Source organism: Pocillopora damicornis, chromosome 3, assembly GCF_964200805.1.
Source record: "Pocillopora damicornis chromosome 3, jaPocDami1.2, whole genome shotgun sequence".
In the NCBI taxonomy this organism is placed as follows: Eukaryota; Metazoa; Cnidaria; class Anthozoa; order Scleractinia; family Pocilloporidae; genus Pocillopora; species Pocillopora damicornis.
The window spans coordinates 26,111,786-26,137,584 of NC_142672.1; the positions used below are offsets into that span (position 1 = coordinate 26,111,786).

The following is a 25,799-nucleotide window of genomic DNA, read 5'->3' on the forward strand; positions in this document are numbered from 1 at the left end:
TAATCCTGGGAACTTGTGAGGACCAAGATGGCGGCACGGTTGAAGTTAGGTGAGATTTTGTAAACACACGTGTTGCAATGCTAATGCTCAACAATACGTGGAGTAGACTTGTACTTACAATTTTAGCAAATGTCACTGGAAACTTGACGAGACTTTATAGCCCATAAAAAATTACAGCCTCCTGCCTTGAGTTTGAAGCTCGCGTAGTTCCTAACTATCTGAAGTCATTGATACATGTACATGGGTTAATGTCAGTTTGAACTGTTAAGCCAAGCGCAACAGCAGCTGAATTGACACTGCGTAGTACTAGCAGTCCGCGGCTATGAAAATATGAAACTTCCACGATCGGTTGAAGAATTGAAGATATACACTGTGCGCTCGCAATGATTTGTTGAAAACAGTCGTGCAGTGTCCAGTCTTTAGTGTTGAAGCTCGTGCGGGGCCCAAGCAAAATCTACAAACACATTCATGTTGCTTAAGTTTTCACCTTATCAGAACGTTATGAAACAGTGTGAATTCTATTTATCATTACCGAAACAAATGAACTTGTTGATAAAACTGGATGTAAAAATTTTAAACCAGAGAAAATATTAATCACCGTGCAAATGTCCATAAGGAAGGATACATCTGTAGGTCGCGGCATTAATTTTCTAATTTTATTTTGCATTTTATTTCCAAGTCTGCCCCTTGTGTGATGCTAGAAGATGTTTATGGAGAAGAATTTCCTTGCTTTAATTTGTAAAAACCATGAAAGCACCTCGCAATTAAATGATAGCAATGGAATTTGAAACATTGGGAAACAAAACAGGAAACCTGGAAGATGTTTCCAGGCCAGTCAAGACAGTTGAGGTGCCTTTGATTTGTATTACTACATCTTTTGTTAATTTTGAAGAACAACTCCCTGAAAAAAACCAATCAGCTAACAGTTGGCCAACAGTCAGTCAACATACAGCTGACAGTCAGCCAACAGATGGCCAGTAGGTGGCTAATTGTCAGCGGTCAGTTTTAACCAGACCAAAGTGTATATAAAGTACAGTCAAAATTTAGTTTTTCCCTTTTATTCTTGGGTGCATTGCCAATATTGGTAGCCTGTGGGTAGCCTGATAGTGACCTGTTGGTTATCTGTAGGCCAACAGTCAGCTGACAGAGTTTCTTAAGGAGCTCTTCTTCACACTTACCCATCTTTCAGTAATGTATGAACTTTGAGGTTCAGTGACACTAACATAAACCAGAATGAAGCTGCAGGACTGCCAATGCACTCCAGTTACATGAATAAGAGTCCTCTATTGAGATATTGAAATGGTGTTCAGATTAGCATGTTGTATTACACCTATATAAAGCCAGTGGGGTCCTTAGATATGTCTTGATAGGGGGGTAAATACTAACAGCTGTATGCTGCTCCTGTGAGCACCCCTCTCTTAGAGAGTGCTGTGATTACTTGTCATGGCTGACATGAGTTTCAGCTCATGTCTGGCCTATGACACCTTTAAAGGAGTCTTAATTTGTCACCTTTTTTCGGTGACAAATTTGTCTTAATTTTACAAACTGATTTTTTTTCCTTTGTAGGATAAATGGAAACTGCTACCAGCATTTTTAAAGGTAAAGTATCCCTCTCTGCTCATGAAACCGCAGACACATTTATCCCATCTTAGAGAATAATAAGGATAAGGATTAGATACCCACAGTTCATGGCGTCTTTAAAGGAAAGAAAACCATCCAATTTGGACTCTGAATTAGAGGGTACATGTTCTTCTGGATATGGAAAAATTTTCGGGGAAGCTTAACAAAATGATGTGGGCTGCTTGTTTTCATCTTTGTTTTCCTGAAACAGTTTAACATATTTGTTCAATATTTACACATCAAGTTTTTTTTGCATTAATTTTAAATTTGCAGGTGAAAGGACTTGTCAAGCAACACATTGATTCCTTTAATTACTTCATAAATGTGGATGTAAGTTCAATTCTTAGTCTTCCTAATATCAGTATTCCTAGATGATTGTACAGTTTTTGTGAAATTTAAGGTATGCAAAGGAGAGACTGTATTGTCAACAGTGTAACTCTGCAAGAATTGTCAGGGTCAGAGTAGTCCTGAAGTAAATTCATGGACATAGCTGGGAGAGGGGGTATTCCAGGGTTTCCTGTGGGCCCCCCCCTTGTAAGCATAACATGGCATGGAGATTGACATGGCAATCTGGTGTGTACCCTCTGCTTGTCACAGTGTGACCCCCCTGCTTGAAAAATCCTGGCTATGCCCTTGGACTGTAGCTGGTAACAGTGACTGACTAAAGACTTAGGTGAATTCATCATCAGAGTTGAGTGAGGATTTATTTTTCAGTTGGATGGAGAGAGATAATACTGGTGATGTTGTATCTTGATGTTTGTATGGCCCTATTTTTCAGATAAAGAAGATTGTTAAAGCAAATGAGAAGATCACCACTGATGCTGATCCAGTGTGGTATCTAAAATACCTGAACATATACGTTGGCAGTCCTGATGTGGAGGAATCTTTTAACATCACTAAACCCATCTCACCTCATGAGGCAAGTTTATTGGATAATCTGGATGCTGAATGCCAGAAAGTTTCTACAGGTTCTTTTAACAACAAACTGATTACTGATATGGTTGGGACCATTATGGGTTTAAGATTCATGAACTGGGGGCAAACAACAATAAACAATGATGTGTCAATTCATTTGAAGCTTCAACTTTCCTTCCCCTCCTTCCCTCCCCCCCCTACTGGGAAACCTCCTGAGGATTTGACCTTTTTTAAGATTGCTTTCTTTAAAGTCCTGTCTCCAGGTTCAAAATTGGATTCAAATGCCCCAAGTGCCAACCTTAGTGGAAGAGAAATTTTTACCTTAAGACACCTCGTTATTAAAAGATGAAACATGGTCAATATGCTGGAAGGGGTTCACAGTTCTGGTTCAAATTTCCCACCTTACCCTGGCAAGGCTTAAATCCCCCTCCCTCTGGGCACTGGGTTGCCCAGGGGGAGTGGGAGGGGGGGAGAAGAATGAAGCTTTTTATTGATCAGTGCATAGCATGGTGTGGTGAGAATCCAGGAGGTAATCCCTTTTGGTTCTAGTTAACATAAGTTTTGAATTACAAAGATTTCAAGTTATCATAGGAGTCAACTGCAAATATGAATGAAAGCTATGAAAGGTCCAAACTTACTTGTAATTACAATCATTGTTTAGTGCCGCTTACGGGATATGACATACTCAGCACCAATAACGGTTGACATTGAGTACACAAGAGGCAGTCAGGTAAGGATCATGTTGTTTTTCTCAAAGGAATAATTATTTTCTAGATTTCTCTGCTCCCTTTCTTTATAAGGGAAATGAGACACATTTAATTGTGTTGTTCTGATGCACCCAGTTTTTTAAAGTAGTGGGCAGTTCTTCTAATTTTTTATATAATTGTTGTTAAATTTACTTGTGTACATATTATTCAAATTTGCTTAAATTAAAATTTTTGTTACAGTGTAACCTGTAAGTGGTTACCTACAGGGAATACAGGGTGACCACTTAATACAGTTTGGACTGTAGCTTGAAATTTTTTCATCTGGTACAGTAATTTACAATTACTTTGGCCCTTTTGTGCAAGTTGAGGTGGTCACCTTGTAGCTCTGCTCTGAACTGCCACACATTTCTTGACTTTTTCTCCGGGTGTAAAATAGATGTTTTGGATTTGTTTGACAGAATTTTTTTCTTGTATTACAAGGGCAACTTCCCCTTGATAATGATTAGCATCTCTGTATCATTGATGAAGGGTGTACTGTATGTGTGATATTGAATACTGGCAGGGTGGCCTTGTAAAGAGCAGATGTGCAGGGGAATTTTGGTTTTGAATAGTGTCAGAAATGTAATTAGTTTACCATCTAGTAGGATGAGGTGCCCTCTTCTATGTTGGTGAATAAAACCTGACTACTAACCACTAATTAAGTGGTTGTTGGAATGTTGTTTTACAGCGTGTGGTGAGAAATAACCTGCCAGTAGGGAGGTAGGTGTAACCTAGCTGATATTTTGAGTAACACATGCATGGCGGGTTATTTGCATGAGATCTAACCCAATCTGTGGTTTTACACATTCAAGCAGTGTGCCTACAGGATTCTCTATAAGAGGGTTGATTACATTAAAAAAAAGTCCTTCCACTATTAGCACTTGGCTTTCTTGACACTGTTCACAGAAATAAAAAATGAAATTACAGGCTCTGCTAAATTGAAAAAGGTTTAGACCATGGTTTTGTTACACAACAGCTAAACTTTGTTTAATAACTGTCATGTTATGTCAACGCTAATAAATTCAATTGTGAGCAGAGGAGAAAAAGCTGTGTGTAGACAATATTTTAGCATTTCTTTTCCTCCAACTTCAAATCAACTTTGTTTTAGGTTTACTGCTTGTTATTCAAAAGATAAACAAAGTGTAATCAGAGATTAGATATGGAAAATGTTGCCAACAATTAGCCATCAGATTCAAACAATGTAACTGACAATAAAGTTGGTTTCCATCAACATTGATTTAAGGGATTTTGTTTGGGATTTTACAGTTTTATTTTCTTGTATAAGTGCCATATGAAATCATTTTGGCCAAAATATGTTTGTTTTTATCAATTTTTAGAATGCCTATAATGCTTCGCAGTTCTAACTGTGTATTGACTGGTAAAAGTCCAGCTGAGTTGGCATCCTTGAATGAGTGCCCTATTGATCCAGGTTGGTTAGAGTATAATATTTTATGGTGATTCCTCAGTATTGCGCTGGGTATCCTGCACCAACCATTATGTCAAGTACAGTAGTTGGGGGTAAATCCTGAAATGTACTTCATTTTGGTTTCTCAGCTGAAGAGTGGTGTCATTCTTTGCTTTGGATGGTTGATACCATACATTAGTTTATTATTATGCTAGGTGTTGTAAGTGTAAGATGCTGTGTGGATTGAATGTGGATGGGAGCAGTTTACCTCCTCTAAGCACAGTACATGTAACTGTTTCTCTGCCAGTTTCCCCACAAAACCCATGTTGATCACTTCAACCCTTTAACTCCTAAGAGTGACTGGTGTCTAATTTCTCCTTTTGATATCACCCCTGAATCAAACATTAAGGTCATGAGAATAAAGCAAATGATCACCATCTAAAGAGGCTTGTGATTGTTATACAAATTCTCCTTGTCAGCACCTTAGGAAATGTATAGAGAACAATATGGAAAATCTGTGCATGTATACTGATGTTGGGGTGTAAAGGGTTAAACACAACTGTTGTTTATGTGGTTGGTGTTGTACATAGAGAGGGTTATGATGGTTTGTTTTGAGGCATTCTAATTTTAGAATTCTTTGATCACTCTCTTGAAATACAGCTAGCTGTAAAGAATCAATTATTGTAGAAACTGTCAATTGTTGATGATTTTGAACTTTTAGGAGGTTACTTTATAGCAAATGGAACAGAAAAAGTCATATTAATCCAAGAACAGTTGTCAAAGAATCGTATCATTGTGGAAGTAGACAAAAAAGGGAATATTGGATGTTCTGTTACAAGGTGTGTGATTCACAGCTGTCTAGCATTTACTACTGATAACTCCTTTACACATACAATAGGGTGCACTGCATTTTCCTTTAGAGATGAAAGTTTATTTGTTGTTTGCATTTTGTCTCAGTTCAACAGCTGAAAGGAAAAGTAGAACAAGTATTGTGACCAAACAGAACAAGTTTTGTTTGAAACATAATGCTATGTCAGAGGTAAGTTTCCTTATTTATTCCAATGTGCATTTTATGTTGATAGTTCTGTTTGTATACCCTCCAACTTCCTCTGGTCAAAGACACAAGTACATGTATATGAGTTCTTTATTCTCTGAGGTCTGGAATTTTTGTATAAATTCTTGTCACTTTTGAAGATGTCCAAATTTTTTCAACAAGCACATAGTTTTCATGAGTATTTTCCTTTCTCAATTGAAGGTTTTAGATAAGTTAGGATCATTCCTTTAGACCTCTCTTTTCTCTTACTCTTTGAGTTTTCTTTTGTTATGCAATGCATTTTTTTTTAAATTTAAAAGTTCAGTTTAAATTTATAGGCAAGGTAGGCCTAAGTTGGTATGAGACTAGAATTTTCAGTTCTCACTCAGATGTGATTTATCAATTAAGGTCTTGATAGCTTGAAGATGCAGTGTATATATATATATCCGTTAGTAGACAGAGTTTTTTTTTAATCCCATAGGATGTCCCTGTTGTTGTGATCTTCAAAGCCATGGGAATGGAATGTGAACAAGAAATCGTTCAAATGGTTGGCTGTGAGGAGGAAGTGATCTCAACATTTGCTCCATCTCTTGAGGAGTGTCACAAACTAAATATTTACACACAATTACAGGTACACCACTGTTATCAAGCAAACATGATTACAAAGATTTAAATAATTATATACCATGGAATTTACCACAGAGATCAGTTTCAGCCTCATCTACACGTACAGTGTACATCTTCAGTAAACATAGCGAGGCATCTTATAACTTGTCATAAGATAGATTACATATTAAATAACTCGATAGAAGAAGTGCAATGAGGTACACTTGTAGCATTTTAGTAAAAGTGCAGTCGTTTTTGAAATGCTTTTTATAGATTAGTTTCTATTTAAAGCATTTGAAGCGTGTTTAAGTAATGATATGCATGCTGCACACCGGTTTTTTTGAAGTGAGCGACCATTGGAAGAAACATTAAGACACATTTTGTTGTCATCAAGGAGATTTTAATAAGCCATCCTCAGTGATAACTGCTGTGTCTGGAAACTTTGGTAATGAATGAGCCCCCTATCACCCACCCCTCCTCGGAAGGCTTTTAGGAGCGTGAACCATTAATCTCTGGATTGGGAATGACGTGGCGTAGTGTGTGCTACACCTCTCTAGATTGTCACCTTGAGACGACATGTAAGCACAGCTGGCGAGGGTTTATATTCCTGTTCAGTAAGGATTTGCATTTTTAGACTCCTAGCAAGTTCAACCTCATTGCAGGATAGGCAAAATTCCTGTTTAAAACCAGTCCAACTGTCTATCTACGCAAACTGTAAGGGATATAAATTAACCAGCATAAAGTAAACTGCATTAAAATAACATATGCCCTATGTTTTGATTTTATTATATTAACAGGCTTTGCAGTATGTTGGATCCAAAGTGCGTCAGCGTGCAACTTGGGGGAAGAGCAGAACTAAAGTGGAGGAGGCAAGGGAGTTGTTAGCAGGAGTTATGCTCGCTCATGTTCCGGTAAGATTATAATTCTACACCTCTTACTAACCGAATACGACGTCACTACTGTAAATTACGGCTTAGTTTTTTCCGTAACTTACTATACACGCGGGGAAACAAGGTTAGAGAGATACATCTACTATACTTTATCTCTGAGTTCAGATAGAGGCGGTATATTTTAATTCAAACAACTTTTGAATTTAGCGGGCCGTGCAGTGACATACAGCTGCCTAAATCGACCAATCGTAATGCATGTACAAGTACAGTACTACATGTAGCTGAAAGATATAATATAACTGATGACAACACAGTTGGCTTTATTTGGCACCAAGACAAGATACGCTTACTGAAGGTATTTGTTCTTGGACTTTTTCTGTTTTATTTATTTCAGGTTGTCAAGTATGATTTCAAAGCCAAGTGTGTATTCTTAGCTCTGATGGTGCGTAGAGTCATTCTAGCGTGCAGCGACGAGGTATGTTGCAGAGTGAACCTGTCGACCTGATCTGATTGTCTGTTCTAAAGGTGGCTCTAGGGGAAGAATTACTGCAAAACGTTATTTACTCGAAATTTAAGATAATTTCTGCTTAAAATGTCAAGCTGAATTCAGTGTTTATTATTGCGAAGATCGCTCTCATTCACTTCTTCACCCGCAATTCACATTTATGATTTTTCATGTATTAACAATCATTTATTTTCATCACTTCACGGGCTTATTACGAACCAACTTAATGACCAGCTCCCAGTTGGATTGTTAGCTCAGTTGGTGGAGCACTGCACCGGTCAGTATCGCCCAGGTCATGGGTTCAAATCCCGTACAGGCCTGAAATTTTTTCAGGCCTTATTTTTACTACTGTTAAGTAGTATTCTTAACTGCGAAGATCGCTTTCCGATTCATTTCTTTTAAAATATTCACAGTCATGAATGCAACTTGTTTGCCTCAGAGTCAGCTCTGCAATTTATACTGTCCTCCATTCACCAAAAAAATTTAAGATAGACAATACATAATTATAGTTTCAGGCCTGCCGTTAGGTATCATGAATTGTGTATAAAGGTTCATGTGTACAAATATGTCATATTTTTAGGCCCATGTAGATGACCGCGATTACTATGGTAACAAGCGGCTGGAACTCGCAGGCCAAGTATGTAGCACTGTTCGGAAAACTATTCACTTTCCGTATACAGATATCCTTGCTTCTTTCCATACTACTGTTTATTTGTTCAAAAATGATAAAATTACTACGAGAAACTAGAGCAACTTGTCAGTCTTATTTATTGTCTATTTATTCTCAGAAGCATGTTAGTTACAAGCTTCTGATTCACTTGAATAATGACTTGGTGTTTGTCTTTTCACAGCTTCTGTCTCTTCTCTTTGAGGACTTGTTCAAGAGATTTAATGCAGAGGTAAGCGATAAGGTCTATTTCGTCTATTGAGGTGTATTTTCCTCCAAATTAGTCTTCCCACCTCCTGTGGAACTTAATGAATGGCACAAATCCTGTATTTGCTCGCTTTACACTTGTTTGATACTCGTATGCCTGCTGTACCCTTCATAAATATTGTTTTTTTTTTGTTTGTTCTTAGCTTAAGAAAATTGCAGACCAAACAATTCCAAAACCAAGAGCCGCCCAGGTATTCCGTTGTTTCGTTCAGTTTCTCTGTGATATGTTGATATATTCTTTGTGTATACTGCTTTTAGGGGTATAAATGAAAACTTTTATTCAGTAACTTCCAAATATATTTCGAGAAGTGATTAAAGGGGTTAGTTTAAAAAGAAACTGTGGTGCTGGGTTGGTGGGAGTACAACAGAATGATTTGTTTTTATTACTGATTTGATAATGTAAAGAAGCCACCGTGAAGAGTTTTTAAAGCTCTCACGATTTCCCGAAAAAGGCGACGAAGCTGACCATTTACTTATCATGGTACGAAACATTATGCTTAGTCCTGATTGGTTGGCTTACAACAACAGTGATTGACCCATTTCCTAAGCTGGGTTCCCTAAGCTTTCCGCTATTAAACAGTTCAAATGTAATTGAAAACCAACTAATCATAGTATGGTGTAATGCTTTAAAATAACCTGTCGATCACGTCGCTCAAAGGAGACTGGGAATAATTATGCTGTCGAAACATCGCTATCAACAGCGAAAGTGACTTAAACGCGAGGCAAACTATAATACTTTGTTACAAGTGTCATCAGCATGACGAATAACCACAAACTTCTCGTAGCATGGTCAATTCTTTTTATGAAAATCTGCATCCCTGGAACAGAATTTTGTTCTTGCGATAAGACGCACAAAAATAAAGGCAGAACATGTACACACAAAGCAGATTTTCGCAGACACCTGTCACAATGACTTTTCGTCACGTTTGTCTTTGCGTCAATGAAATATGTATGGTTTTAAAGAATTAAGACTTGATCTGGCTGATTGGCTTATTATGATTTACTTTTTGAACACAGTTTGACATCGTGAAGCACATGCGTCAGGATCAAATTACCCATGGTCTGGTTCATGCAATCACCTCGGTAATAAATGCCTGGAACTTAATTTTTATTTTCATTTGTACATGTCTTTTCAATAGCTTGTTAATTAATGTAGAATGATAATAAGTAAAAACCCCAAAGAACTTCTGACTCCTTTCTGGTCAAAATGTACCTATAATTAGTTTTTGAGATGTTATTATGAAAATCTTGAGAATGGACGGGGTAAGTGGAGATAGGGGAAGGGTAAGTTAAGGTAATGTAAGTGAGTACTACCTTTCGTGAATAGCCAAACGTTTTACAAGCACTTCATTATTTATATGAATGTTGCAATGTTTTTTTTTATGTATGCTTTAGTATTATGTCTAGTCATGTATTGTAGCTCATAGAGTGGGAAATTAGTACGTCTTTCTTAGGAGGTTTATCTTAAGCGCTAAGAAACTCTTTGTTTCTGGTGGCAGGGTAATTGGATCATAAAGAGATTTAACATGAATCGTGCGGGGGTCACACAGGTAGGCGTAATGAACTAAATAATTTTTGCTTTATAATTTACTTGTACTTCAGAAAACCTTTCAGTCTTCCATCGGGGTGGAAGGGGGTTTTGGGGGTGGGTGTGGGGGGGGGGGATAGTCGGTCACTTAGGTCGTTTGCTAGACTTCTGCGTTGTGGAACATCAATTTTAATTAAGATTGCTGATTCCATTGTGCGAAAATGTTTTTTTTCTAGGTTCTTTCGCGGCTTTCTTTTCTTTCTGCTCTTGGAATGATGACAAGGATAAGCAGTCAGGTGAGAGTGAAAGTAATCTTTGAGTATTGTACTTAAGAACTTGAGGAGAAATGTGGAATACCAGGATAAAAGTTGAAAATATTGGTGTCAACTCTGATTATAACAGATAAGTTCCCTCCCCCCCTCCCCCCCCCCCCGACTAATTTTATTTTTTCGGTGAATTGTGGAACTTTGAGGTTTCACTGTCACCATAAGACTTCCTCATTTTTCAGTCTTAAACTTTCGTAATAAAGGACACTTTGGACTTAAATCTTTGCTTTGTTCCATTACTTCCAGTTTGAAAAGACCCGTAAAGTTAGTGGTCCTCGGTCGCTACAGCCATCTCAGTGGGGAATGTTGTGCCCATCGGACACCCCTGAAGGAGAGGTGAGTAATGGGTACGTAACATGGATCAATAAAAAAATAATGTTCATCATAGTCTCGAGAGTGGGTAAAGGAAAGTCCGAGTTTGGCAAAGGATACAGAATACATAACACGGAACAGCTTAAAGTCCCTGTTACCCTTACAACCATTGCCCTCCAGGTTTAGTCGTAACAAGACTTTGATGGTAGCAGCTATCAAGTGTTAGTGCTGATCATTTTGTTGGAAATTCAGCAATAATCAAGGCGTATTAAAAAGGCGCCCACCCTTGTATTCACCTTGAAACGATTTGAGTGCTGTTTGAAAATTACTGACTAAGGATGTTATGTATGTTGATTAGGCCTGTGGCTTAGTGAAGAATCTTGCATTGATGACACATATTACCACAGACCAGAATGAAGAACCCATTATTCGCCTGGCTTATAATTTGGGAGTAGAGGTGATTTTTTTTGCAGTGTTAGTAATTAGGGCTTGTTTTATGTACCATACTCGAAGATGTAACTGGAACTAGTTGCGGTTTGAACTAAGAACTATCAGCCAAATGGTAGAGTCATACAACGCGTAAAAAATGAAGCCCCTTTCCCGTTTCAAATGCTAAAGCAACGATTGGATTTTTTTTTTAAAGTTAAACTGGTAAGAGTTTTAGTTGATCCAGTGACAAATCTTAGGAATGCGCCAAAAAGAAACAGAAAGGAAACATTTCAGCGAATGTAGAATCAGACCTTGAAGTGGAAGAATCTAATTTGTTTCTGCCAACTTTGCTCGCAAATATATCATAGTTATAATTGAACACAAGTCCAAGTGTTGTTTTCCAGAATTTGAATATGTTGTCCGGCGAGGAGATAAGCCATCCTTCAGTTTATCTTGTATTCCTGAACGGTGAGTTGGATTCTTTCTTTATTCCTATTTTTTTTCTGTCGGCTGTCACTTCTACAATTAACCTGAGCTTAGTTTGTTTTACCCGGCTCTGCCGAGCGATTAATGATACATAGAGTGAGATTTTATCTACGATGGCAGAAGCCAGAAAACCAAAGTAGCCAGCCCCTCAGTTCAGGGGAAATTTTATTTCATGATATTAACTCGTTTCCTGATGTAGTTTACGTTTGCGTTGATCACAAAAGTTAATTTTATGTATTAAGTCGCATTTCTCTGTTAGGTAACATTCTTGGTGTTGTAAAGAACTACAAGCGCTTGGTCGAAACGTTCCGTCTGATGAGGAGAGGTGAGCTTTTCGAACTGGACAACTGCATGCAGGCAGCAGTTTTTCAGGAATTAGTTGTTGTTATGATATACAGCTATGATATACAGCTGTACGTGTCCTCGGCATTTCCATATTCTTTATACGCTAATTCGTATTAAAAGATACTACTAACACGAAGCGTGTCAACGTTTTGTTATTGCCATGTTGACTGGTAGTTTTTTTACAAGCCTGGTCAGCAGGAGAGGGGATTGGGTCTTATTAGAAAGGAGGCTTATTCTTAACTTCGACACCCTTTCTTGTCCTAAACATGTTCGATACTCCTACACATCTCAGCTCACACTTTAAGATAATTTTTCCTCATGGTATTGTCTTGTTTCTTTTAGCTGGTTACATCAGTGAATTTGTCTCCATTTGTCCAAATCACCAGCACAGGTAGCTCAGCTCGCTAAAACGTTGCTAATTTGCTCTCAGTTTTGTTCAGTTGACTTTTTCCAACAGAATGACTAAGCATTTTTTGTTGCAGATTTGTTAACATTGCATCTGATGGAGGACGAGTTTGCAGGTAATTCCATAGACGTTTCTTCCCCCCTACAACATCTTCGATATCGTTTATAATCTAATACAATGTGACTTGAACAATTTTAGGCCTTACATTATTGTTAAGAATGGAAAACCTAAAGTGACTGATCAACACATTCAAGAACTCGTGCAAGGCTTCAGGTGAGAGTTTTTTCCTAGTTCCCTAGGTGTTCATATACATATGGTGGCGTTTTTGTCAACCCCTCGTGCCTTCCTTCAAACTGAAATATTAATGTTTTCACAGTTTTGAAAACCTCCACTATTCGTCAGCGAGCACGTTCCAAAACCTTAGTTTTGCTTATCACCGAAGTCAGTGTAGATATAGCCTCTTTTCGATGACTCGGACTATTTTCAGCGCTGTTGATTCAAAACTTGCAAAGATCTTTGGTAATGTTGACCATGCATGTCACATGATCTGAGCATGCTCAAATAGACGTCTGTTGTGAAATAAAACACTTTGCAAGCTTTGCATGGAAAATGGTTCGTTCATCATGGCTTGTTTTGAGCGGCCATCTCTCCACTTATGGTTTAGTTACGGAAGGTTTGACTATTTTTGTTATTTTAGTACGTGGCCTCTTGTAAATATGATATTTTTGTTTTGTTTTGACCAGGAGCTTCGAAGATTTCTTACATGATGGTCTAGTTGAGTATCTAGATGTCAACGAGGAAAATGACTGCGCAATTTCTTTGTACGAGAAGGAAATTACAAAGTATGGCAAGACTGACTTAAATCATTTTGTAGGCAGTGTATAACATCTGCATCGCAGGGTTCCAGTTCGGTCTTTATTTAAGTTAATGGTTTTGTGCAAAAATCTACGCATGCTTCAACTGAAGAGATATCGTTTTTATAGAGAGAATTTCAACGCTCTGCCGAGCCAACTGGTCGGTTTATTTTCATTATTGCGGGATTAACTTTGAACTGCAGGGATTGCTTACATCTGAATAAATAGCAATTATTCCATGAGCATGCGTTGGACCTCGTTGCTATTACCAATCTCGTATCTAAAAAGCGCGATTAAAATCGTTGTTTTATTAAATTTCGCGTTTGGATATTTGGAACGTTTTTTTTCAGCTCCGCAACAGTTGGCGCAATTCAATTCCATGTGAGCTGACTTGGGATATGAACTAATAACCGTAGTTTAGTGAACCAATCAGGAACCAATCAGAACACCAGAAATGCAACATTCGGAGTTGAAATTTAATGATCGCTAATAGTATTAACTGAACTTACTATATGGTAAAAAGAGTGTCGCTCTCTTCAAATAGTGAATAATTTTACCAATTGTTTTCATGTTTCTCTAAAAGTAGCACTTGACTTTATAGGGAGACAACACATCTGGAGATAGAACCGTTCACGCTGCTGGGGGTATGTGCTGGCCTTATACCATATCCTCACCACAATCAGTCTCCTCGCAACACTTACCAGTGTGCTATGGGCAAACAAGCTATGGGTGTGTACATTGTTCTGCTACTTTGCTTGTATCGGAAAATGGGGCTGTAGTTATGTAACAATTCTGGCACAGAAATGAGCATATACACTACGAATGAAAAATACGATTATTAGACCAAAGGCTAAGACTTAGGGTGGACAAATAAAAACGACTCAACCGTACAATTGCAGCCAGACAGTAACAATCATGGGAGGGATTGGTGTGGACAGAGAGACGAATGAAGAGAAATTCAGATTAATAGAGCAGGGCATCAGGCTGATAGTAATCTGTAACAGACAAACTTTTAGACTGATTATGAGAGACTCGCATATACAAACAGACAGACAAGCAGGGGGAAAGTCGGAAAGTCAGACCAAACATAACACCAAGCAGATAGTCATTCAAAGACAAGCAGAACAATCTTCAAACTGATCATAGTAGACTCGCATATACAAACAGACAGACAGAGAGCAAGGTAGTCATACAAAGACCGGCTGAACAACCTTTAGACTGATCATAAGAGACTCGTATACAGACGGACAGTTTGCTTGAGAGGTAGACAGTTGGAACTTTAAACCCTCTGATAGTCAAACACACCGAACGGTCGAAACATCAAACCAGTATTCCCACAAAGTTTGGCAGGAAAACCATCAGGCGTTAGACAGGTATACAGACAGACAACCATTTTATTGGTACCTATAAAGGCAGTAAGGTGGTAACGTGCGCTTATAAATTCCCACAACGAAGTGATTTTCATGCAAATATTTATGCCTTTACTTGATACTGTTAACATTGTGAACTTGTTGGTAAGCTTTTTGTTACTATTTGTTATATTTGTTACTTTTCTATGCTGTTTTAATCTTTCCATTTTTTGTTAATTTCTAGGTTCCATTGGGTACAACCAGCGTAACAGGTAACGTGCATTTCTCGTGTTGAAATAAATACCATGGTGAGCTTCTTTACAAAGAGGAGAGTTGTACTCGTTTTTTTCGCAATTGTACGGCTATAAGTAAATCATATATTAACTGATCCAGTGGGTACAAAAAGTTTCAATGTTTTGTTTGTTTTGTGTTTTAGAATAGACACGCTGTTGTATTTCCTGTGTTACCCTCAGGTGCCATTGGTGAGAACAAAGGTAATTTTCTGTTAAACTCAAAAATTGCTTCAATCTGTGAAGAGATTAGGAAAAGAAAAACCAATTTGCTGTATGGTTCCTTTTTTTCAGACTATAGACTTGATCCAATTCGACAAGCTGCCGGCTGGTAAACTCTTTTCATTTCTTGGACATTTTGCTTGTGGATTGGTCAGTTTTGTGTACCTCTTTAATGGTTTGTGAATGTTTATTTTTGTTGGTTTTGTAGGTCAAAATGCAACAGTGGCTGTTATGAGTTACAGTGGTTATGATATTGAGGTAAAGACAGTTCAATGAATTCCCCAAGTGGTTTACATTAGTTTTAGTATTAAGCTAATCCTCAGATGATAACTTTAAGGTTTTTTTTAATTTCAGGATGCACTGATACTAAACAAAGCGTCTGTTGACAGAGGTACCATCAACCATTGGTGTTATGCTGAAATTAAAACGCGTTTCCTACAGTAGACCGTTTTAACTCTGAATCAAATTATTATGTCTTGTGGTGCAGGGTTTGGACGCTGCTTGGTATACAGGAAGCAAACGTGTTTGTTAAAAAGATACGCGAATCAGGTGAATACCAAGTCAGATGTTTTTTGTGATTTTTGAGGGACAGGTTGCTATAAAAGGAGAGACGAATCTGGGCAGTTTTGCCGCTAAATTGTTCGTCAATCAGATTTTTGACACACTACAGATTACTGCTGTTAACAAAGGAACAACAGGTTCTGTGGATATCTGTTAACGTGAGGATTTCAAACCCCATCTCAACCTCTGTGGTATCCTCGCTTCCTCTCGCCTCCAGGTTTCGTCTGTTGTTCAAAAGTGAAATCTCGGTGTAAAGGACTGTTCGTATTTGATCGCTAGAAAGATCCCCTTTTTATATCTAACATATTTTTCGTTTCCTTTCTTTTCTTTTCTCTCTTGTATCGTCATCCTTTTCACTTCAATTGGATCTGAAAGACATTTGATCGTGTTATGGGTAAGACTCGTCTTCTAATTTTAATTTGACTTTCCGTCGAAAGATATGCATGCCAATAGTGCTTTAGACTGTAATTATTACAGTATATCAAAACATCTTCAACCGTGATTTGGGGCTATACAAGGGTTTTCAGATTGCGACCAAAAACACTTGAGGGAGTAATTAGTTAGATGTAGAGGTACAAATTCGTTACTGACTGTATTTAGTGCTTCAAGCAGTGAGTTTTTGAGTTGAAAACAATTTTGGGAATATAACTTGCAGCGCAGGTTGCCACTTTGGTGACCGATGTTGAAATCAAGAGTAAAGAATTGGAAAGAGCCCCTCAAAAATCTGTGAATAACAACTCGAAAGGCCCAATACTCGCAGGGGGTTTTACCATTTACCTTCAGTAGTTGGAGATAGGAATAATGTAACAACTTACTAACGAAGCGCCTTATGTAACAAAGAGTTTTTCCTTCTGTCAACCTCACCAAAACTTACTTTCCTTCTGCTTTTAAAAGTCAAGCTACAATAAGCAATGCACATTAAAATATACAGGCTGTCAATCTTGGATAATAAGGAACTTCGCAAACCTCCAACATGTGCTCCTGGTAGACGTTGCGTTTGTGTTTAATGATGTGTTATGAGTTTCATTGATAATCAAGAGTGCAAGGGAAACCGGGAAAAATTATGATATTTTCCTAACGTGTGAACAAACATAAACAACCAGGGAGGTTTATGTCGTTGAGCAATCTGGTAAAATCTGATAAAAAGGGCGTGCCCGGCAATTAAATAAAAACTCATTTAGTTTATGAACCAGGGTTTACCTGACCTTCGTGTTGTGAATTTTTCAGGTCCTAGTAGAGATGCAGCGACAGGTGAGGTAATCTGGAGACACAGAGCTCTTGACGCTGATGGAATTTGCGCTCCAGGTATTTCAGTTTATTTTGTTATCCTGTGTGGTGTATGGAAGATCTCTGGATTTAGATGTTCAAAGTCTGATGAACGTAACCCCAAGATCAACTCAACTTTAATTTTGATCCCAATTGCGTGTCAGATTTGAATGCCATCGAGGGTTTTCCTCAAAGTGCTGTTTATTAAGTTTTATTATTTTTTACTTCACGTTGCCTTTGATTGGTTCGCAAAAACCGCTGTATCGTCTAAACCAATCAGATACAAAACAGTCTTACCTAGTATCTTTTTTTTCTTCTTTCTTTCTTTGTTAGGTGAGAGGGTAGAAAACAAACAAGTTCTCATCAACAAATCCATGCCTGTTGTCACTGCTTCAGGGCTTCAGCCAGGTATGGCCGTGCTATCGTTATTGTTTACATTTGGAAAAGAAAATCATTTTTATTGATATAATGTTTTATCTGTCACAGTGACACCAGGTCAACCACCTCCCCAACCTGAATACAGAGATGTGCCAGTGTCGTAAGTAAATTTTTTGATATGCATTATTTATTAGATCCTATCATGGCATCATTTTCTTGGCTTTAAGAAACCCTACAGTTTTATTTAAACTTCCAAATTTGTTAATCGCTGTAAGCTCCTTTGTGGTGGTCTTTTCTCTTCATATGTAAAATCGTCCCAACTCGTTCTTATTCCCCTTTCTATTTGTTCTGCTTATAGGTACAAAGGGCCAAAAGATATTTACATTGAGCGTGTGCTGGTGACTTCAAATGCTGAAGAGGTGGAATTTTGTTTATCTCTACAGTCATGTCCTTTAAGTACTTCAAATAATGACAAGTGTCTTGACAATACGCGTCAATAAAATAACTCAGTCTTCACTTAACAATATCTGTTCTGTCGTAATATTACACTAATAAGTTATTCGTTTTTCTTTGTTAGGCATTCCTCATAAAGATTCTTCAAAGACAGACGCGGAGACCGGAGATTGGGGACAAGTTCAGCAGTAGACACGGCCAGAAGGGGTGAGTTACACAAATAACAGACCATGCTGCCGGGCCTTGTCTCTTAACCCGTAGCTCCTGTGTACCGTTAGACGGCCACTGAGCATTCTATCCTGAGATGTGGGTCTTGATTGGTAACAGATATTGCAGAAGTCTCTGTAATTACTGATAATTACTCAATTTTACAGCAGGTTACCGTAATATTAGGAAGTGCAAAACCCAGCAGTAATCAATTGTTTTTTTGTTTCAGCGTTTGTGGTTTAATCGTAAATCAAGAAGATATGCCTTTTAATGATTTGGTAAGAAAGTAAATATTCATCTCTGGTATTTGTTTCTTTCTTTTCCATTTACGTTCTATGTTTAGAAGTTTTTCCTTCTTTTTTTAGGGTATTTGTCCTGATATTGTAAGTATCACCTTTCTCTTGTCACCGATTCAGAAATTTTTTTGGATCAATATCAGTATCTGGGCAACGGCCCACTTACCCCTCCCCTCCCCTTACCCAACAACAGTCAATTGATAACAAATTAGGGTGAATGTTGGGTTAGGTGAGGGGTAGGTGGGCCGTTGCCCAGATACTGATATTGATCAATTTTTTTCTGTTTTGTTTGGTCTGGGTTTGTTTTTTAAGTTTTCCTTCTAAGAAACAAGCAAAAATGTAAAAATAAATAAATAAACGGGGAAACGGCAACAACAAAGCAACCTGTATGAAAACAAAAGAGAAAAAAGAACCAAAGAACTGTTAATGGAAAATCTGTTCTGTTTCTTAACTGACTTCCAGAAGTGATAAGCATGTGACTTCTCCCTTTCATATCCATACATTATCTAGCAAAAAGTTAATGAGAATGCTCAAACTTATTAGGTAGAAGTTGTAATCTTGATCAAACACTAAATTCTGGTGACTAATTCACAAGGAAACGTGTAACAAACTGAAGGGCGAATTAACATTCAGATCTTGGAAGATGGAGGGTCAAGTTAACGAAATTTTTAGTAGTTCCACTAATTTACAACTGGTTTGTATGACAGATCATGAACCCGCACGGCTTTCCATCGCGGATGACTGTTGGAAAACTGATAGAGTTGATGGCAGGCAAAGCTGGGGTCCTCGAAGGACACTTCGGTTATGGAACAGGTAAACACTCAGAACGCATGAAACCACTTTTTTTAAAGGTAAACCAAACATATTGCCGTACTTATTTGAAATTAATACTTGTTTTCAGCATTTGGAGGCGACAAAGTGGAGGATGTTTGTGGTGCTCTTGTAGACCATGGCTTTAATTACTCTGGCAAGGAATTTGTCACGTCTGGTATTACAGGGTAAGTCATTTATATGGGTAACAGTTGGAAGTGAAACGAGTTTCCACGTTATAAACGCTCTGTTAGTGCAATTTAAAACGTTGGCAAAGTCGTTGTGATTTTCGTTGCCCTTCATTGTGCTTCTAGGAAGTCAGAACCAAGTTGTCTTAAGAATATTTTTTAGGGGGTTTAACTCGAAAGAATATGACAAATCAATGGAATACTCGCTATTTTCTTCCCTTTCTTTTGATTCCTTTTCCAGACGTCTATGAACGCTCTGACATCTTTTTTCCTTAATGGAGCTTGACACCGGTTGTTTCGTATCTTTTTGTTCTACATATTCGCCAGATGATGGCGCGCAGCTGGCCAGAACTGACTCACTTAGGCTGGAAATGCCTTGCGTTTTACCACTGAGCTACGGTTTTTATACCTCTATTTGACTTGAATTAAAGCTACTTCATCCCTCAGCTGTGATTTAACGAAAACCCTGACAAATATCCGTTACCCATGTTAGAGAGGGACTGGTATTGAAGTGTATAGTAGTAACCAGTAAGAGATTGGAATTGCATGGGGCGCTGAACTTTCCGTTTATTTGAATATTTTTTTTAAATAAAAAGGATATGTAGTAGCCGAGGAATAGTGATATAAATAACGTACTCATCACTGCCTAATGTTTCATTTCAGGGAGCCATTAACAGCATATATATTCTTCGGTCCGGTATATTATCAGAAACTCAAACACATGGTGTTGGATAAGATGCATGCCCGTGCTAAGGTTGGATTCATTGCATCCCTCAGTGACTGTATTAAACGTTGTAAAACAAACCTCTTCTTGAAGCTACTTCATCTTTAAAGACCATTAATCTAAACATATCATTTATGTTTTCGTTACACTAATTCTCTCATAATTTCTGTCAGCGAAGCCTTGAATCAAAGCTGATGGTAATCGAGAATAACCTTTCCTTAACATTTTCTTTTAAATTGATTAGTGTTGTTTTCTTTTTAAAAAAATCAATTAATCGTTTATTTATTGTTTATCTAATATGATACCTTCACTGGAGAAAAACATACTTTATCATAGTGATTATGTTGAATTGATAATCAGCCAATCTAGGAGTACAAGTATAAGTCTACTCACTTTTGTCAAACCCGTATAAAGCGGGCATTAGCCCCAATAAGCTCCTATCTTTTGCTTCCTTCTTTTCCCGTCGGACGAAACTGTATCCGCGTGTCTCGTGGGTTTGAGCGTGAGCCGGTTTTCTGCCTTGTAAGAACGGTGTTGGATTTTATTTTTACTGTTTTTCATGATCTTTTCAGGGTCCCCGAGCTGTGCTGACCAGACAACCAACAGAAGGACGATCACGGTGAGAAATACCTTAACCTTCGCTTAGGAAAAGGCCCAGATTATTGTGAAAACTGTAGCTGCATGATAAAGTTCCCATTTGGGCATCGGAAAAACGAACGCTTCTGCGGGAAGAAAGAACAACAAGTGACAAAGAAGAGGGAAAATTCAGAAGAAGAAGCAAGCAAAATCAGTCAGATGCCCAGCGTCACGCGCGAGGGAAACATCGTCGACCAAACTGTTATTATTTGTTCTTTTATATTTGACTTGACTTAGTGGGTGGCGCCTATCTCAATCCAAAAAGAAAGCAGTAATCGGCAAGATGTAACTTTACAGACAGACTCTTTGTAAATATGTTTCTTACGAACACTTGTTTGTGTTATCAGGGACGGCGGATTAAGGCTGGGAGAGATGGAGCGAGACTGTTTGATAGCTTACGGTGCCAGGTGAGTTAAGTAAACAAGAGTAAGTCTTGATATTGAGCTGTGTATAATTTATAAGAGAAATTCTTTTTCCGCAGCCCAGCCGAGATTTATATATGAGGGGGGCAGGGAACTTTGAAATAATCAATAGAAAACCTTCTGCCGAAGGAAAAAATAAAAAAGTTTGTCGCGTGAAGCTCAGGAAGATAAGGAAGAACGCAAGGAAAAATGAGACTGAAAATTAAATTCGAGCACAGAGGAATCAACCATCTCTTTCCTCAGAAATAAAATTGCATCTCCTTCTCTTTCCCAATTGTAAATACAAATATTTTTTTCCATGAACAGCATGCTCCTTCTTGAAAGACTAATGATATCAAGTGACGCCTTTGAAGTAGACGTGTGCAGCGAGTGTGGCCTTATGGGATACTCAGGATGGTGAGGATGTAGTGGCCAACACTATATCAGCTGTCTGTTTTAGTTTAGATTCTTGATATTTAAACCTAGTTTATGGCTTACCTCACTGGCAGGTTGTATGTCGCTCAGTTGGTTCTTTGTGTGAATGCGACAATTGAATCATAAGTGGAACTCGGGCTCAATAACTAACTGCTGGTCCTCTCTGAAGATTCTCTCTTCGGGGAAAAACGAATACCAAACAAATGATCCGAACACAGGCGAGAGACGGAAATCGAACCAAAAGGAAGTCAGATTGTGTTCTACGCTCGCGACAAATGTAGACCATTTTATAGCTTTCATAAATCGCATGAAAATTATCAAGAAAGAAATGGTCTTTATTAAAAGAGAGAACAGTTAGTGGATTTTTTTCCATCCATGTGTTTTTGTTGTTAACAGTAGGAATGGAGTACAGTGTTGGCCTCATAGATGAGGAAAAAATTTTGAAAACCCTGAATTGCAGAGTTTTACGTTTTACAAAACTTATTTTTAATGGCATTTCGTTGTGAAATAACAGAAATGTGTACTTTCTTGGTGTGTTTGTGTCTCAGTGTGCTTGTCCATGGTAACTGACTTTTACTTACTATGTGGTTTTTCACCAAATGAAGCCGACCTAAGCTTACGTGTAGCCGTACCCTCCCCCCTCCCCAGGAGTAACGTTTCTCCTTGGAAGGGTGGAAGGGTTCGGCTACACGTAGGCCACCTGCACCACTTTTAATTGTGTGAAATGTTGCCATTTTTGTATGATTATGGGGTACGATTAATTTTATCTTGCATATTTTTTTTTTGTAGGTGTCATTACTGTTCATCTTCTCACAATATTTCAACTCTAAAAATACCTTACGCTTGTAAACTTCTGTTCCAAGAACTTTTGTCCATGAACATAGTACCGCGGCTATCGCTAAAACACTACACGGATGAGTGAAGACGCCTTAAAATACCCCTATCATTGCCAGATTTATCGCAGAGGACCTGGCAGAAGAATTGTAGGCACATATGGTAGGGATGAAATACTCTGCCAATGGAATTACGTGCGATTAAGATCCAGTTATCTGAAGGGGAAAATTCCTTTAACTGGGAGCTAACAAGGTGGCACACAAAATGATTTTCGGGAATCTTGGAAACTTCGTAGCTCTTGAAAAGTTGCTTTTTTGTAAATTGAAACATTGTATAAACGGTTGACTACAAAACAGAGCGAACTTTGTTAGTGCCGTCGTTGTTAGATTGTGAAAATAGAGATGCATCGCCTTCGTTAAAACAATGGAAGGCAAAGTCGATGAGCCTTAGCCAGTGCTGCTTTGAATTCTTTCAGTCTGCCAGTTGGCCAGTTTTTTGTTTGTTTGTTTGTTTGTTTGGGTAGGGTAACTCATACACAGACCAGTATTCAGGTCAGTTTCAAACACCTTTATCTCATTCACACGACCTCGCACTGATTCTTCACAGTGGAAAAATTGTAGGTGCAGCAAAGGTGTTGATATGCCGCCATGACCGTACTGAGCACCTGCCACAGGGTTGCATTTGAACATGGAGTTGAATCGTCACTCTAATGTATTATTTTAAAAAAACAAAAATAAAACACAAAACAAAACAGACAAAAATCAACGGAAATCACTGAAAAACGAGGATAATTTTAACAACTTTATTACATTGTTAAGTTATTGAGTTTCCGTCAGGGGTTGGGTGGGTAATGCATTTGTAACAAAGTCCAGTCATTATAATTGTAGCATCATATCACATAACACAATGGGGATAAAAATACAACTAACTCGATCAATAAAAAACCGTTTTTGCTTAGTCTCTGTCAAACTAACCCTCGAGAATTACTCATCCATTATCCGTTACCATAACTTGAAATAGGTTAAAAAGATACGACTGGCCTGGGAATTTGAATAAAAACAGCGGTGAGAATGTAACAACACAACATATTGATCATTATCGATTACTTGTGTAATTATCGGAACAATACTCATGTGTTCACGCTTCCCCACAAAAAGTGTAAAGTCCCTAATTTTCCAAAAAATTGTTTCTCATTTTCATTTGGATATAGTTGCTTTGTTCTCCATTTCTTGCTTAAAACGGATGTGCAGTTCTTCGGACTGTCAGGAGTCTAGAATTAATTTTAATTCCAGCAAGCTAGCCAGCCCATTTTCGATTTCCATTTGCCCTCCCGAAATCCTGCGTGGAATTTACTCGTGGACATTCACGTGAGTGAATAAATGGAGAGACGATGGGCAATTATTAAGTCCATAGGTAGACCTTTCCACTTGAGTTTCCACCAGCCAGCATATTAACCGAGGGATGAAGGACATTTAAGGAATTCACAGAGTTGAGGTTCTCATGGGTTAAATGCATCAATGCGTTACTTTTTAGCTCGGAGGAAAAAATATCAATCTGCCGAGAAGAAGATCAAAGAAGGTTATCCACGGTAAGTGCTTAGCTGATTGTAAGTTTTAACTTGCCTGAGCATTAACATCCAAAGCAGGGGTTTCGGTAGCCTTCTAACGCACTGTATTTCGTTGACGAGAAGAAGAATTTCGTCCATAAAAGAAATGTGGTGCACAGCGAATTTAAATTTTCATACGATATTAATAGTGATATTAACCTGTCGTGGTCTTCTCATGCTCCCAACAACCGCATATTTTTCAAATTTAGGATCCCAAGTGGCACGAAAACTAGTGAGCCAGCGTCCAACTTGATTGTCATGTCTGAAAACAAAAATTACACCAGAAACACAGGTGAGTAATAGTGCAAAGGGACTTGTCTTCACGAGCGGGACATGTACGAGCCAAAGCAAAACACGAAGACCTTGTGAAGCGTTGATCATTACTGTCTTCTAATACACTTTTTTCGTCTTCTAATTGTGAAAAGACGAGCGTTATTCAGTAGAGGGTCATAATGATAAACCAAATGAAAGTAGTCACCGAGGCCAATCAGAACAAAGGAAATATCACCACGATCCACTGAGAGCTCAAAGCGAACTCAGACACGAGTGACTGGACCTCGAACGCGGGAAACGAGTGAGTCAAGACCAGTTTTAGTTTGACATCTCATTACTTGAGAGAAGGCACGAAATTTTACGACCAATCACAAATCAAAGTGAAGAGAACCCAACGTAATCCTGGAATGATTCTGACACTTAATTTAACTGTATGTTGTTACTCATAGCGATGAACGCTCTACTGCGTCCTTCTTTGTTGGCTAACGTCGCGATTTTCCTTCTGCTGTTAAAGTACAGCAGCCCTTAATAATATGACACAAAACGATCGTGGCAGAGAAAAGAGCTTATCAAACCAAACACGGACGGAAATGGAGCTGATCTTCTCAATTCGAATTACCTGAAACAACACTTGGCTGCAGTGGAGACTATACCAGAAGCGTCAACGTCATTGATACTAAAAAACAAAATAGAGAAGGCAATATATGGTTAGAGCTTCACTGTATCAGGTCAGTGAAGCTGCGCCTTGATGAACAAATATACAGCAACCCTTTCCCTTCCAAGTGGAGGCGCGGGGCCTGATGGTTAGTGCGCTCGACTCCGGATCGGGTGGTCCGGGTTCAAGCCCTGGCCGGGGTCATTGTGTTGTGTTCTTAGGCAAGACACTTTACTCTCACAGTGCTTCTACAAATGGGTACCAGCAAATGTGCTATGGACTAACATCCCATCCAGGGGGGAGTAGCAATACTCCTTGCCGCTTCATGCTAAGAAAACCGGAGTTAAGCACCGACCCCATGGGCCCATATACTACTTTACCTACTACTTTCCCTTCCAAGACTTGAATACAAAATATTCGCTATAGGCCGTCCCCTGTTGTTGTTTCTCTATCTTCTTATCACCTTTTTGTACGAAAATTTAGGGGGAAAAATTATCTATGAACATTCCGACCTGTAAGTAATGAAACTACTAGACTTAGCCGCACTCTCACAGGGGAGAACTCAACTTGCGCTATCACTTACGTAACGTAATCATCCATTGACGTCACCAACACCTGACTGCCAGTCAAAGGAGAAAAATAAGCTGAGGAAGTGACACGGGTTCGCTGTAAACTGCTCAACTTTGATTTCATGTTTTTAATGTTCCGTATGTCCCAGAATGCTACTGACCTGAAATTCAGGGGAAAAAGAGAAGATGAGAAAATTCCGTGGGTGAACACGGCTTACAAACGACTGATGGCTTTGGTGACTGTAGAATCCTACAAAAAATTCAAAACTGTAAGTGTCCGACTTAAAACGCTGTCAGAGAGACAAG

At 38.5% G+C, this 25,799-nt stretch overlaps 2 protein-coding genes across 3 annotated transcripts in view; one reads left to right on the forward strand and one right to left on the reverse strand.

Moving 5' to 3' along the window:
• Positions 1-23,347, forward strand: LOC113677320 (DNA-directed RNA polymerase III subunit RPC2). Its single transcript, XM_089199270.1, has 49 exons — positions 1-49; positions 680-849; positions 1,567-1,599; positions 1,894-1,950; positions 2,399-2,539; positions 3,197-3,265; positions 3,970-4,001; positions 4,619-4,710; positions 5,408-5,525; positions 5,644-5,725; positions 6,201-6,350; positions 7,123-7,236; positions 7,610-7,690; positions 8,301-8,357; positions 8,572-8,619; positions 8,798-8,845; positions 9,672-9,737; positions 10,154-10,204; positions 10,419-10,478; positions 10,755-10,844; positions 11,179-11,277; positions 11,654-11,717; positions 11,995-12,060; positions 12,423-12,471; positions 12,563-12,601; positions 12,685-12,759; positions 13,230-13,328; positions 13,942-14,069; positions 14,934-14,961; positions 15,126-15,183; positions 15,274-15,310; positions 15,410-15,459; positions 15,556-15,592; positions 15,689-15,750; positions 16,138-16,156; positions 16,990-17,067; positions 17,362-17,436; positions 17,515-17,566; positions 17,765-17,825; positions 17,984-18,066; positions 18,296-18,344; positions 18,432-18,449; positions 19,070-19,175; positions 19,264-19,360; positions 20,024-20,114; positions 20,657-20,703; positions 21,068-21,127; positions 21,449-21,538; positions 22,346-23,347. The coding sequence occupies exons 2-49, from the start codon at positions 769-771 to the stop codon at positions 22,476-22,478; spliced, it is 3,420 nt and encodes a 1,139-aa protein (XP_089055396.1). The 5' UTR covers positions 1-49; positions 680-768; the 3' UTR covers positions 22,479-23,347.
• The window catches only part of LOC113677300 (WD repeat-containing protein 76), a 10,227-nt gene continuing 7,606 nt past the window's right edge, over positions 23,179-25,799 (reverse strand). For both annotated transcript variants that reach the window (XM_027194105.2, XM_027194099.2), the window contains 4 exons: positions 25,508-25,654; positions 24,889-24,945; positions 24,156-24,258; positions 23,179-23,944 (listed from right to left, as the gene is read on the reverse strand). In XM_027194105.2, the coding sequence (XP_027049906.2) occupies positions 23,792-23,944; positions 24,156-24,258; positions 24,889-24,945; positions 25,508-25,654 (460 nt within the window). In that variant the 3' untranslated portion in view covers positions 23,179-23,791. The remainder of the gene's footprint in view (positions 23,945-24,155; positions 24,259-24,888; positions 24,946-25,507; positions 25,655-25,799) is intronic.

Bases quoted from the DNA above. Each gene is read 5' to 3' on its own strand.
- LOC113677320 (XM_089199270.1), top strand. From the start codon at position 769: ATGATAGCAATGGAATTTGAAACATTGGGAAACAAAACAGGAAACCTG. The intron at 4,002-4,618 runs GTAGGTGTAACC...ATCAATTTTTAG, and splicing joins AATAACCTGCCAGTAGGGAG to AATGCCTATAATGCTTCGCA. The intron at 8,358-8,571 runs GTATGTAGCACT...GTCTTTTCACAG, and splicing joins GGCTGGAACTCGCAGGCCAA to CTTCTGTCTCTTCTCTTTGA.